This window comes from Polypterus senegalus, chromosome 10 (genome assembly GCF_016835505.1).
Source record: "Polypterus senegalus isolate Bchr_013 chromosome 10, ASM1683550v1, whole genome shotgun sequence".
Lineage (NCBI taxonomy): Eukaryota > Metazoa > Chordata > Cladistia > Polypteriformes > Polypteridae > Polypterus > Polypterus senegalus.
In genome coordinates, this window is record NC_053163.1 from 36,943,354 (window position 1) to 36,958,866 (window position 15,513).

The 15,513-nt window shown below is 38.8% G+C and overlaps 1 protein-coding gene across 3 annotated transcripts in view; it reads left to right on the forward strand.

The window, feature by feature from the left end:
* The window catches only part of LOC120537078, a 54,894-nt gene extending 46,702 nt beyond the window's left edge, over nucleotides 1-8,192 (forward strand). For all 3 annotated transcript variants that reach the window (XM_039765719.1, XM_039765718.1, XM_039765721.1), the window contains one exon: nucleotides 4,474-8,192. In XM_039765719.1, the coding sequence (XP_039621653.1) occupies nucleotides 4,550-5,839 (1,290 nt within the window). In that variant the 5' untranslated portion in view covers nucleotides 4,474-4,549 and the 3' untranslated portion in view covers nucleotides 5,840-8,192. The remainder of the gene's footprint in view (nucleotides 1-4,473) is intronic.
* Nucleotides 8,193-15,513: the final 7,321 nt, after the last annotated feature.

Here is a 15,513-nt window from a genome sequence, read left to right on the forward strand (position 1 = left end):
TATTTTGGTAAATGCCTTTACAGTGTATTTGACCACTGCCCAATTGCTTTTGTTGTTTTTGGTTTTTTTTTTTTTTTTTTTATAATTGTGCCTGTCACCCATCTTAAAATTTTTAATTTCCATTCACAGATTTTTAATTGTTTGTCTTTGACCGACTCTGAATTTTTACATTGCCTTTGCAGAACAAGGCAACTATTTAATGTGTCAGTGTGGCCATTCTTTTTCTTCAGCAAGTGCTAACATTAGATCCACATTCACAAATGAAAACATCCTTTAAAACCACATTTGACTTTCAAAATATCCCAAAAATGTAGCGCTCCAATTACATTATTATTGGTTTTACCACAGATTTGAGTGCAGCAATATATTTCCCAAAACCATGTTTTCATAACCAAAACTGCTGTCTGCTCAAAAGAATGTTGCTAAATTTTGAAGTGTCCTCCTTTGTTAGTTCATGTTTTTCTGTGATAAATGGCTGACAGACTTGCTGACTTGATTTCTAGTCATCCCCTTCTTGCTTTGTGCAGTTTTGTTTCCAGAATGATAAACCACAAGTAAATCTTTAACTTTCCATCCGCAGTGTACACATTTCTTTGAGCAGTATTGGTTTGTGGTGCTCATCATCTTAGTTAAGGTTTTTGAATGTGTCATATGATTGCCTAGATAATATTTAGGTTTTCTTAAAAGTTAACATAAATGTTTTAACCAATTCTTGGTACAGCTAACTATAAATGTTTTTGTATTTTGGCATTACAAGGTTCTTGGTATTTATTTGAAAAATGCATTGTGCTGTATTTCCATTTTTATTTTGCATTTCTTTTTCATGACATGCAAGACACAAAGTTCTGAACACCATATTATAAACATTAAAAGATTTTTTTTCATTAAAAATGTATTTAATACACATCCGTTAGTGCTTTTTGTTAATAGTCACACTTTGAATATTCTTAATTCTGATCACAAAGAGATTCATGGATTCAGTGTCTTTGTTTCAATCCCATACCAATTCATTTTTATTTGTAGTGTTCACGCTTATGGCAGTAGTTTTGTTTTTTTGTTGTAGCATCCCCAAAGACACCTGTATAGGCATGCAGGTTTACAGATAGAGTAGGGTTGTGCATTAGTGGGCCCTATTATGGATTGGAACCCCATTCAGAGTTTGTTTCTGCTTTGTTACTGAGATAAGCACCTGCTTGACCCAGGCACTCCCACCCAATACTCCACACTACACCACTTTGTGTGAGTATGTTATGTTGGTTAAGCTATGTTCAACTAGGGACATGCAGATTACCTTCACAGACATTATTCTCAATACTATTGACTGTCAACATGTGAGAGAATTTCATTCAGTTTTGGAAGTGAGGAAAAATTAAGTGATGTTAAACCCTGGTGATATTTTTGAGGATGTTGCAATTAATTATCCATCCATTATCCAATCCACTATATCCTAACTACAGGGTCACGGGGGTCTGCTGGAGCCAATCCAAGCCAACACAGGGCACAAAGCAGGAAACAAACCCTGGACAGGGCGCCAGCCCAACGCAGGCAATTAATTATACAACAGGCAAATATCCTTTGTAGTTGCCTTTTTGAAGCCCTTTGTCATAGTGCGTACAGTGAGTTATAACATGTAGAAGAGCTTATTTTCCCAATTATTAATTCATTTTAACAAATTCTAGCTTGATGATTAGAAACCTTACATTTGTGTTACTTTATTTAACTGATTATTTTATACAAATCTGCCATTATTTGTTTTCTACAGAAATGTAATTCTTGGTCATTGAGACTGCATTTTGTCCCAAGCGAACAACATAAAAGTAATTTTATATTATGAGAGAGAACATTTGAAAAATCCATCAGATTTCTCCCAGATAACCTCAAGTCAAGTTTTGAAGGTTCCTAAACTTCAACACTACTTGGTAATTTATTGTACAGTATGTGTCTTTGGAGATCCTTGAATGGGTAAGAACAAATAATTTGTGTCATCATGTTTTAAACTTTCCTCTTTGACTTCGACTTTAGGTTTCTGTTCAAGCTTTAAAGCTTTGGTATTAATGTCTTTATGGCTTTGATCTATTTTTGGCATAGACTGCATTTCATCTCCTGGTCCCTTACTTTGTCTTATTCAACTCAGCCTTGAGGCTGTACAGTTATTCATACTTAGATTGTTTATATACATAGTGTTGCGTTGTGATTACTCATACAAAATGGACAAAGTGGTGTGAGGTCTTCATAAATACGCTGGAAAGCAGTTTGGAATCCCCAGCAACCTGCCCAGAAAAGGTGCAGGCACACATGGAGGCAGCCAAAGCTCCCAATGTACTGGCTGGTTTTAACCTACATGGCTGCCAAAACTATCAATTAGCTTCAAAGCTCAAAAATGTAATAATTCAATGTTTCTCAAAGAAAAATGTAACAACCTTGGAAAAAAAACCTTTGCCATGAGCACAAAACAGTCCTATAGGCAATTTGAAAAAAAAAATAGTCAAACTGTAATCCTTAAATCATTAGAAAAAATTGAGAAAAATTCAACAAAAACACAAAAAAGAAAGCAATACTATACTCAGAAAAGATGACCAAATTCCACCAGAACACATTCTAATGAAGCACAAAGGGACTTCACTTCCCAGCCTGCCTTTATTGGCTGGGGGTAATCCATTTAAGGTGATGGGCAGGTGACCCCCACCTCTTAAGGATTCACCCACAAAATACCTGCAGCCTTGTGCTTTCCAGTCCATTTCCTTAAACACAAGGCCACACTGTCTGTACAAGGACAAAAACACAGACACATACATATAATACATCAACTCCGTGTTAACACCAATAATCTGCTCCTCCAATCACCCAATTATGCGACTGAAATTCGGTGTATATAGCATGCAGATATGAGTGAAGTTTTGTTACCGTTCAACCATTCTTTAGAATGGGCATTTTCTAAACAACTTTGCATGTGGTATAATGATAGGTGTCAGACTAGGGGGATCCAGTATCTTAGAAATTGTTGCATTCCTGGACCTCTATATACTTTGGTTTTTAGAGTGTACAAAGAATGGTTTGATAGATGAAAAATATCCAGTGAGCAGCTGTTCAATGTATGTGAATGAGGGTGAGAGTGAATGAAATTATTAAAGCTAGCAAAAATACAGCTAATACTTCAATACAGCATTTCCACTTCTGTCAGCTAAAAACAGGAAGTTGAACTATAAAAAACATTAAGTTGATGCTATAATTACTATAATAACTGGATAACTTAAGATTGGAAAATTATCATCTGGTCTGGCAAATCTCAATTTTTGCTGAAACATGTAGATGGTTGTATCAGAATTTGACATCGACTGTATGAATCCATAGATACTTCCTTCCATGTGTCAGAAGCTGGCAGTGGCATTTTGTAATGGTATGGGGAATGTTGTTTTTTTCTTTTGGCACACATTAGGACCCTTACTCCATATTCAGCATCATATGAATGCCTGACTGCTATTGCATACCTAAGAATTGTTAAGGACCAGGAACAACATGGGTACACTCTATAACCTTTATTTAAATTGATAATTCCAGCAGGGTAATGCACTACATGAAAATATAGTCATAATTTTAGTTTGCTTATTGGCTTACCATGGGTTGAAATCCCTAAAGAATGTTTGTAACACCTTTCTGAATCCATTCCTGAGATAATTCAGGCTTATCTGATGATTAAAGGGGCCCAACCTGGTACTGGATATGTGGACCTAATAAAGTCGTCAGTATAACATAACATTTTTAGACTGGCCTAGTCCAAATCAGAATCATTCCCTTTTAATTTTTTGACTGCCATTTAACAAGTTTAATAGTCACACGAACCGAAACTAATGTTAAGTATTCTTATGCTTTTATAGTACTATTTTGTAGGAATACAATATTTTTTGGTAATTTTCAGTTGACTTTCCCTCATATAAAACATAACTTAAATAAAAGTCCAGAATTATTGTGTGAAAGCTGAACTTAATTTTTAGACATTCAGGCTTAACTTTTATAAAGTAACATTTAAAATGCAAATAGTAATTGGTTTCAGTATTGGTTTCTAGGACGCAGAGAATTTATTCCAAACCTTCAGTGCTCTCAAAGCCATTTATAATGGCAAGTATTTTATGAGTTTCATTTTTTCCCTATCAGTGGTTCGTATACATATATTGGCAGCAGCAAAAAAAAAAGTGTTTCTCAACTGTTGCAGCTGCAGTCACGAAACAACACATAAAGACAGAACATAAGCTGACCATGTGTTATTCGCTGAAATGTATAATTGCAATTTTATTTGATGCAGATCTATTCTGAGAATCACTAGAAACACTCAGACAGATAGAAAGATAAAGTTTAACCAACTCTGGTATTATAGTGTTGTTCCTTTTTAAGTAAACCTTTGTTAAGCGAGTGCTGCTTTTGCAACAACTAAATCTGTTAATTCTGATGTGCCATGTGTTCCCTTTTTATTCGTAGGATTGTGTGCAGCTGAGGATGGAGTGTTCGGTAGCGGAGGGGGACGAGGAGCCCAACCTGTGTAGGGGTGTTTGAGATGGTGTGGGGGGCAGCCCCGAAAGATGAGAAGGCAGAGAGAGAAACCAATAGTGACAACACTTCTGGCGCAAGGCAGGTACAGCAGCGACAGATCCTACCAGGCAACCAGCATCCAGAGTTTCGTCAGCCTGACACACCCCATACAGTACAATTTTTTAATTCCAGGCTCTTGAATCCTCCAACTGAAGCTCAATCATTCAATTGGTCAGCTGTGCAGGAGTCTTCATTATCTGGACGTCCTCTGAATAGTCTTAATCTACATTTAAACCCAAACTTAGACCAAGAATCATTGCTAAGCAACCATCATCTTAACAGCCCTTCAGACTTGGGACACAGACCGTTTTTGGTTGATCAAGTGAAACAACACAATTTGAATTTTCTTCCAGTGAGCCAAAGGCACCATCAGATCTCAATAGAAAAAGCAGAGAGGCAGACGATCCCAGACCACAAGCCAATAAAATGTTTCAGTCCCCTGCAAATTCCTGTCCATTGTTGCTGGCAGAGACAGTGTCCTCTCCATGGTGATTGTACACAAGTGGATCCTGATCAGGAAAGCCATGACTCAACCCAAGCAGTAATACAGTGCAGTTTAAACCTTGGTGTAGACAAGCAAGCAGTATGTTCTGATGACCATCTTGAACCTCAACTCTCAAGTCCCCAGCATTCACAGCCAAGCCTTGTGCGATTTACTTCACAGCTACAATGGAACAACTTTAATAGTTCACCAACAGATCCAAACATTGAAGCAGTAAACCCGTTAACCCACTATCGCACATTTCGTGGCACTGAGCGAGAAACCATCGAGAAAGCAGTGCAAACTCTATTGGCTGGAGACATATACTGGGGCCCACTGCTGGTTGAGGAGGCCCATCGCCTTCTACTGAATACCAGAGTGGGTGTATTTTTGGTTCGGGACAGCATGCAGGGAAATCATTTATTCAGCCTAAGCGTGCGTACCAGTACTGGACCACGCAGCCTTCGAATTCCATTCAAAGAAGGACGTTTCTGGTTGAAAGACCTGAGCGCGGACTGTGTAGCACGCCTCCTTGAAATGGTTGTGGAGCGCACACGGACGCAGCCCCTTAAATGTGATGAAGGGATTCATATTGTGCTCTCTAGGCCTCTCAGAAAAAGCCCACTTCCCAAACTTCAGGAGCTGTGCCGTCAGGCAATAATGGAAAGTTTGAGAGGCGCAAAAACAGAGGGCAGCTGGGCAGATTTGATTGCACAACTTCCCCTGCAGCCAATGCTCATCAAGTACATTCTGGAGTTTCCCTTCAGACTTTAAAGAGTTCTCATCAAGTAGTGGATTCAGTGATCTTTCTGCCTCTTTCATTATGCTGCCTATGCTCTGGTGCCTTTTGAGCCTAAAGTGGACATTTTGATCTTCTGCAGCACAGCTTTTACATAATAATGTGTAGCGTAGTCAAAATCTGCCTCAAAAGCAGAAGGCTTCCTTCAGTTTGGGTTTTATTTTGTTCAAACCTTCTCTTCTGTTGTGCCTGCAAAATGTAGTAAAGTTTGATTCTTTCACTGTATATCGTGAGCGTGCAGGGATATCACACAATAAGAGCTGAACTAGTGTGGATATCTCCATATGAAATTGGTTTTGTAAAGTAATGAAGGGGATCACCAAGAGAAAATATACAAGAAGCATTTGCCCAAGACTTAGTGAGGTCTTTACCTTTATTGCATTGCTACTGATCTTTGTAAACAATGCAGGTTTTCTGTACATGCAAAAATGTAGATGTCATTGGAAAGTTTAGTGTAAGAGGAACGGTGACAAAGACTATGTTGGCGGGGCACACGCAGTGCTTTTGTTTTTCTGCATTAAATTGGCAATTCAAGTAATATACTTACTCATTAGTCATGTCTACTGTGTAGCACCATGACAAGAAGTCTTTCACTTTTTCTCTGCTCCTCTCCCTCTCTCTTTGAATCTTACACACTCTTTGCAGATGACAGACTGGGCTTTAACAATGGAATCAACATTCATGACTCAGGTTGTTCTACTCCTTAATTTCTCATTTCCACAGGCTAATTGCTTTCTCCCCATCAAATGGTTTGGACAGATCAGAGTGCCTATAAAGCTTTGGTTTGTTAACTTGCCTGTTGCCAACAGTAGCTTTGACTGATGCAATGCACAAAAATGAGATCATTTTGTTGTACCATTTTGCAGTGTGTGCTAATATTTTATATATATATATTTTTATGGACAATTTCAGCCTTTGTAAGCTATACACCAGTAGAAAGCTAGTGCTAATTTTGGTGGTTCGCAGTGAGATGCGTTGAGAACATTTCTAGCTTTTCCCATAAAATTTTTGGATGTGTGTTCACTGTCAGGTTTGATTTTTTTCTCCAAAGGGAATATTATATTTTATTAATAACAGTGCAGTGGTAAGAGACATCTGGAAGCACTGCAGCTGCACACGCCTTTTGCCTCTCTGCAAACTTCCTTTCATTTTAATACAGTCTTCAGGTGATGCCAGTCTTAATGTGCTTGATAGTCTTCTTGGCATTGTTAGATGTAGCCATATCTAATAATAGTTTGACCCTGACATTGCAAGTCCATGAATGAGAAGTAGCTAGCTCTTCTTTCCTGTTAGGGTAGCTAAGAGCTCATTTGTCCCAGTCACGTTTTATAGCCAGGGTATGCACAGCGAGTTGTGTGTGTGTGTGTGTTTTGTTTTTTTTTTTTGTTTTTTTTTTTCTTCCCCTTCCATCATCTTGAAACTGTCTACAAGAGACACAAACTTTGTGGCTCTTGTGGGTGCACTAATTCTAAGTATTGAAAGCAGGACTATTCAGTTCCAGACCTCAGAGGTTTTACTACCACTTAGCTAAAAGAGTCACATGCATACAGTATATATTCTTGTTTTTCTTCCATCCCGTGTCATTGGCAACTTTAAAAATTGCAAGTAGTTCACGCTTTAAATTTTCCGATAAATTAATGAGTTATAATTAATAAAAGACAGCAGAATGACTAAGAGAAATCACTGCTGTAAAAAAAGAACACAATGAAAGAAAATAGAAAGCTGGTGTCTCTTGCTTTGCTGCAGGCAACTTGGGTTTCTCTAGTTTCCCCTTAAAAAGGAGAACAACTGGATTAAGAGCTTTTCAGCATATTAACAGATTTCCTAAAAATTGTTAAAGTGTATAGAGATGAAAGGATACAGAGTTTGGATGAACGAAGAACTGGCATCTTGTTTGTAAGCCTATTCTGAACTATGGGTTAAGAAAAAGAACAAGGATCTGCCCAAACAACTGGCGATGAGGAGCTGGAGTAGGACACATCACAACCACTGTGCATTTTCCAGGCATGGGCAGTACACAGTACCATAAATGTACTGGTGAAATCAACTGAATTCTGTTTTTACTTGAAGCCTTCTCACTATGGTGTGGCTGTTAATCTTATTAACTTTTGACTTGTATATTGGCTCAGCTTATCACGCTAAGATTTTAATTTGTTGTTTTGGTGTTTTTAATTTTTTTTTTTAATTTTAAATCATGATGAATGGAAAGAAAATTACAAAAAAGCTTAGCAACTGTAAAGTTCAATTAGCTGTCACCCAGCAAACCATATTGTTTTGTTTCAGTGATATGTCATTTCTCCTAAATAATAAAATTATTTTATAGTACAATTTTCTATCTTCCTGTTTCTCTGATACATGTACAATTTAATTTCTCTGTTTATTGTGCTACCTACTCGGGTTTTCAAGGCAATGTGCTCGTTTTTTTGTTTTTTTTTTTCTTTCATCCGTTTAATCTGTTCACCCCAATTTCCAGCTTTTTATTTCCCCAGGTTTCTATTGGCAAAGTCCATATGCCGTATTTAAAACTGGATACATGCCTGTGTCGTAATGAGCATACAATAGACCACCAGCACTCTCCTCTCATGTTCATCTGGGTCTCTGCATTCACTAAAATGAGAGAAACACCTGACATATTTTTGTATTCCTTAGCTCCTTTTCACCGAACAAATGTGCTCACTGAGCAACAACTTCCTGTTTACTCCTTTATCACTTCCTCACAGGAGCTGAGCTGTCAGCTGAAAGGGGAGGTGTGGGTCATTCAAAGACTGGACCAAGGAAACAGATGGAATAATGAGGTTGGGTGCAGTCCCAAACTTTGATGATGAATAAGCATTACCCGATTGAATGAATATGTTGGAAAGAGATGAACAAAGCTGACAAGGAGGGAGGACAAAACCAAGCACAGCCGGGCCAGGCAGAGAGGCCTGTACTGTAGTAGCTGAGGTCACCCTACCTCGAAAGAGTACAGACAGCCTGGCGCAATTCCTGGAAAGTTGTTTCAGTGAAGATAAACATAAGGGGGGCTTTCTAGAGAACTGAAGGTGGAGGAGGCTCATTTCAAACACTTCCTGTCTTACCTTGAAACGAGCTGCTTTGCACATGAAATGTTTTTAAAAGCTGCAGAAGTGTAAAATTAGTGGTGAGGCACTGACCTGAGGCTATGTTCCACATATGAAACAAGTTATTTGTGCAATATGCTCCCTTTTGGTTTTGTTTTTTTTTTTGGTTTTGACAAAGTCATCAATGCCTGCAGTGTGAGATCCTGTTTTTTTTTTTTTTTTGGATGCTCCCTCCAGTTTTGCACCTCAATTCTGTGCATTTTTCTCCCAGACCTTTCCTTTACATATGTATTTGTACTGAATATTAATCTTGCTTTTTTCATAAATCAAATCTCTTAAGTGTTATGCAAAGAATGCCATCTGAAAATGAAACAAGGTCACACTCGCCCCACTTAGCCCACTGGGCCTGAGGCTGCAAGGTCTCTTCATGTTGTGAAAGCTGATTCAACCAATTTTGTCCTTGCGTGCCTTTGAGAAAACAGCAAAATTGGTCCATATTCAAACATTTTTTTAGAAAAATATATTGGAGACCTTTGTTAAATCTGAATGAGAAAAGGTAGCATTTAAAAACGATTTTGGGATCCACCAAAACTGGGGCAAAATTAGTTTTACTGTTCTAGCTAGAAAATTTTGTCTTTGGTTTTTTTTTTTATTTTTTTATTAAGGAAGATGCTTCCTCACTAACATTATATTAAAATTCAATAGCAACTAGGAACCATGACTAAAAAAATCTACAATGGATTTGGTAAGTGTGGTTTGCCTGCATGCACTTTGTGGGCTTCTAGTCAGAAGGCTCAGTTTACAATTTCTGAAACCGATGCTGAAGAAGACTTCAAATTACAAACCAGTCCATCTTGTAAGAGGGATCAAGGGATTAACTGGATTTCTGATCCTCTTGTCATGTTACATTTGAATGCTTAAGCACTGAGAGGGACTATTTTTACAGTGCTCCGTTTTTACATTTAGAATCCAGTTTTTTTGCCAAAGAAGGCCTGCAGTTGCGAGGGCCCAAGTCAAGCATTAGATGGACAGTGATGATGATATTTAGTGACCCTGGGAGACATGTCATTGATGTGCCAAGCTTGTAAAGCATTTACTATGTTAATGAATGTGCTGACCTGCCACCTTTGAGCATTCCTTCAAAGTTGAGGTTTTGAGTGGGTGTTTTTAAATTCAAAACATATCATCTGCATATAAAAGGATTTAAAAAGTTCTCAATATAAGGATCTGATGTTCTTGTTGCAGCAATTGTTACCATAAAAAATAAATCATACCACATGAAAATGGCTCTATTACATAAAGTCACAAAAATTTTACAATCTTTCAGCTTGCTTGTACAGCAGGTCGCCTACAGTGTTTGTATGTATCCATTTTCTAAAATCGCATGTTATTTGTTTTTCTCATATGGAAATGTTACTTTTTTTATATGAGGACATGTTCCTGTATTTGTGTCTTGGTGGTAATTCAACATTTGAAACAAAAAATATGGCCAACGGTAAAATTAGGAATATGAAAATGTGTGCAAAACAGATTGGATACGTTTTGGCATGTGCACTACAAAGTATTATTAATGTAGGTTATTACTGATTTCTTATTTATAGAGCGTAGGAGGAGAATGGGACAGGAGGCCAGTGAGATGACGCAAGTGAATTTGCTGGCGGAACGGGGAAATAAAATTTGTACCTGGCCAGTATGCTTTATCAGATGGACTGAGAAAATCTGAAGTTCGGAAGTGGTTCCATCCCCCTACACTAGGTGACAGTGGTCCTCATATGGTATTCCAATCCGAACACCCGCATGGGGTGCTTGGGAGTTGGAAGTCCAGAAATGTGGTTCTGTTGGGGTCCCTGGTATTGATGTAGGGCACTGTCGGGGGAGAACCCTCCTACTTTTTCTGTGGTTCCTCAAGGGCACAGCATGACACCAGAAGCATTTCCAGGTTCAGCTTAAAAGAAGCCCGCTACCTCACATTGGGGAGTTGGAGTTAGGAGGCAGTGGGCAACCCTCAGCGGAGGACTGATGGAGGGAGAATTGTTTATTTATATACTTGTGGCTAATTTCTGGAGAGGTGATTGAAAGTGCCTTGTAACAATAAATATCTTTTATTTTGTTCTAAATGAGTTTGTTATATTGCTGTGTCTTGGGTCCTGGGCCCTGTGGTGCCCCCTTGTGGTCACAACAGTTTTATCCATATTCTGTAATAAAAATTCGAATTCCTTTCACATTGATGTGATCATACTCTTCTTCTTTTGGATGCTCCCATTAGGGGTTGCCACAGCAGATCATCTTACATATCTTGCTGTCCTCTATATCTTGCTCTGTCATGGCCATCACCTGCATGTCCTTTCTCATCACATCCATAAACCTTCTCTTAGGCCTTAATCTTTTTCTCTTGCCTGGCAGCTTTATCCTTAACATCCTTCTCCCAATATACCCAGCATTTCTCCTCTGCACATGTCCAAACCAACGCAATCTCGCCTCTCTGACTTTGTCTCCCAACCGTCCAACTTGAGCTGACCCTCTAATGTATACTCATTTCTAATCCTATCCATCCCTATCACACTAAGTGCAAATCTCTAGAGTATAATTCACTTTGTGCTTGATTTTGTTCTAGTATCAGCACATTTATGATGTCCTGCCTAGGGATGCAAGGTGTACTACCAATAAGCTGGAATGTTGAAATTCTGACTTTATCATTAAAAAAGAGGAGTCTCCTCCCTCTTGTATTATTCAACTCATATTATCATCTTGGTGGTCTAAAGAGAGTTGAATTTCCCTAGAGTTTCTTAACTGATCAGGAGACAGTCCAGTTCTTCTACGCCTGACTGCCTTTAGTAATTTACAGGTAATTTTTTTGTCTATCAAGAATCATACAGGTTAGTGGTTACAACAGCTGCTTAGCGGCTCCTGAGTCCAGGCTCAGTATCCTGGCATGGTCACTATCTGCCTATGGTTTGCATGTTCTCTCTGACTCTGTGTCTGCATCTCCTATATCCTGAAGACATACAGCTTAGGTTGATAAGTGACTAAATATGTGTGAAATTTTCTTGTTATGCACTGGCATTCCATTTGGGTTTGTTCCTGCATTACATCTGATGCTGATGGAGCTAGACTTCGAGGATTGGACAAGCAGGTCCAGAAAATGAAAACAAAAAGGAGCACTGATTTCAAGGTTGATAATGCAATGCCAATCCTTCAACAGTGGACTTTTAGACATCAGTGCAGCTGGTAAGTTATCAGTTACCATAACTGTTCACTCAGATTACCATTCAAGGGCACTTACATACAAGATACACCAGTAGTAGACATTCTTCAGCTACAGCCTTTTTGGGCATTTATAAGAAAGAGTAAATGAGACCCAAAACACAGTTTGAAAGAGGAGGGTCTATTCTTGAGGGGCACATATTTCAGATTTGGCCTGGAGTAAAGCTTTACATATAAGCTAAAGAAACACTGAAGTTGCTTCAGACTCAGCCTTGGAAGACTCTGATTGTCCTGATGTTCTAATTTTTGGGTAGGTGTTGCTCTTAGAAAACCATGCCCCAACCTTTATTATCTTTGGAGTTCTTTTCCCCTTGGCTTTTTTTGCTTTTGCCTTTGTTTAATACCATTATTATTGTAAAATGTAAATCTGCCATCCATAAGTTTAAAATTAATCTTGTTTTGTTTTTTTTTTTTGTTTTTTTTTGTTTTTTTTCTTAAAGGACAGACCTTTGGGCTGCTATCATTCCATGACACTCTAAACGCAGAGTATATTGGCTTACTTTACATGCCTGGCAGACTTAATGTCTGCTCGGCAACTGTATGTGCCATTCTTCTTCAGCCTATCAGCCTGGAAAGTGTTGTTTCGGTACTTGAAAACCACTTCACAAACAACCACAGGTCTTTTTAAAGCTGAGAACGGTCATGCTCAGCATTTTGTAAATACATATCAAAGTGTGATGCTAAGCACCTGGCCTGATTTGTGAGTATCTCCAAGGCGTTGCTGCCTGAATGGTCATAATAAAGTGGGGCATGAGAATGCATTTGGGCCACAAACCATGTGTGAACTGACAGAGGGCTATAGTTCACTTTTGACTTACTAAACCAAACATTGTGGTCTCTGAAAAGAGGAAAACAACCACTTAATGAAAAGCATCTGGAAGAGAGAGCCGTTCATTGCAAAAAGCAGATGGCCACTTATTAGCTGGTAGTAATCTGCTTGATTTTGTTCGTTATCGGTTTAAAGGCATACAGTGGCTAACGTGGCTAGCTAACTCTTTGGAAGTTCTGGGTTCAAATTCCACCCTGATCTCTTTCTATGTGTTGTTTACATGACCTTCTCGTGCATTAATGGACATTTCTCCTGATTATTTCAGTGATATATATGTTAGGTTAATAGGTAAATCTATATCAGCACGTTTGTCCAGTTATACACTGGTTCATCTTTTAGGGTGAGTTCTTTCCTTGTGATCAATTCCCCTAGAAGTCACCACCAATGGAAAACAAGGGTTCAGAAATGGAAAGATACATACTAGATGACATGTGGTGAATTAGTGTTCCCTGTGAGGATCTGACATCCAGTCCAGGTCTTCTTCCTGCCTTGTGCTCAAGACTGCCAAAACAGGATTCCCCAGGGAATGATGTGGTAAAAAAAAAAAAGGCTTCAGAAGGTTGATGGAAACAGTCCTGGTCTGACAATGTTTCTGTGAGTGTGTGTAAGTGAATGCACTGGCATGCCTTTTGGAGCAGGTTTGTGCCCACCAGCTCTTGTGTCTGCTGCTGTAAATCTGTTTTCGATTATATGGCTTCATAAAATAAATAAATGGAAAATAGTCTGGTATCAGTCATTATAGATGTGCATGATGAACTGGTGCATTGGAAAGTGCTGGTTCCTACCTATTATCAGCATAGAATATCATGGATAAGAAGGGGGCATAAACTATGTTTATAAGGGTGAATTGGCCTGGCGTATGAGTGAGTATGGCTGTGAGCAGGTACCCTACAATGGATTTTTATCTCATCAAGCATTCCTGGGTCAAACCCTTAATAAATAAAGAAGGTCAATATAATGGATGGATGGATGGAAATTGGCTTGATCCGAGTGAGCTTGCATGCTTGTGCCCCATAGAATCTTGCGACTGATACTCCTAAGGTAGGATCCCAAAACATTGATAAGGAAAAGTGTGTTCAGATGATGGATCGATAGAAATTGACTGCATTTGAGGGAGCATGTGTGAGGTTGGCTTCTTCATTAGAACTGGTTTTTATCTTGTACATGCTGTTATGTTTATAGAATGACAGGTGAACACAGATAGTATATTGTATATTTAATGTGCCCTACAGTATATTGACACACCTGCCTGAGATTTCAATCCCCTTGCAATGCTTTAGTGGAAGGATAAATACAGGAATTGGACTGTCATAAGTCAGTTTCCATGTGTGTTTGAGTGTAACCCATGAGAAGCTGTTATCTTTTCTGGGAATGGACATGTTACCATTATAGAACCCTTGTAGCATGAGTAAGGAAAAGAAGTTTTCAGAAAATAGATGAAAGATGGCCTTGTTTGAATATTTATGTTTACCCTCCGGATCATTGGCCTTACTTCCAGGATTCCTCCCTGGCCTGCACCTGTGTTAATGTTCTTAAAATGTATCTTTCTATTATAAAAGAAAATCTTGAGACGAGACGAGACTATTGCCAAAAGATTTTTTCAAGTCCCGCCCTCCTCTCAACCATTTACGGTTAACGGCCCACGGTCCTCTCACCTCTCATTCATGTGAATGCTTTTGTCAGACACAGTTCCTTTGCTCTCAGCTCTTATAATTTTTTTACGTTTACCTCACTTTAAGTTCCCAATAAAGAAGACTTATTATCTCCAAATCTTATTGAAGAATTTCATCCTGATTGGTTATCGACAGAAGAAATGAGTACACAGACAATCATAGCACAGAGAAACGATGAAGTCAAACGAATTAACGTGAAAATTGTTGACTGGTTGCACGGCAAATTGGTTAAATGTGTAGCAATAGACTCTGCTGAATCAGTTGGTGGTGATTGTACAGAAGATGAAAACATCAACGTACAATATCCCATAGAATATTTACAACCGTTAACACCGTCCGGTCTTCCACCGGCCGAATTACTGTTGAAGGAAGTATGTATCGGAATGTTATTGCGTAATTTATGTCTGAGTGATCGGCTATGCAACAGGACAAGATTAGTTGTATTCAGAATTGGTCGAACAACCCCCTATTTTTAAAAGTTTTACTATTGGCAGGGCTGTCTTAACTGCATCATATACTGCTAGGGAAAGTAGTGTGCTGGGGCTCCTGTTTTGACGGCAAAACAGAAACATACATAGGCATCAGAAACATTGTGAGCCCCTATGCTCCTGGGGACCCCGGATAGTGTCCATTGTGCCCATACGTTAAGATGGCCCGGACTACAGGAGAAGACCTGGCACTCTGTCCAGGGCTGATTTCTGCAAAGTGCACGATGCTGTAGGCATAGACTCTGAATACCTATGACAGCATGAATTGAAGTCGTTGCAGTAAATTGACTAATGCTTGAAATAGTAATGTCGGTGGGATGGTATATTTCATAAAGG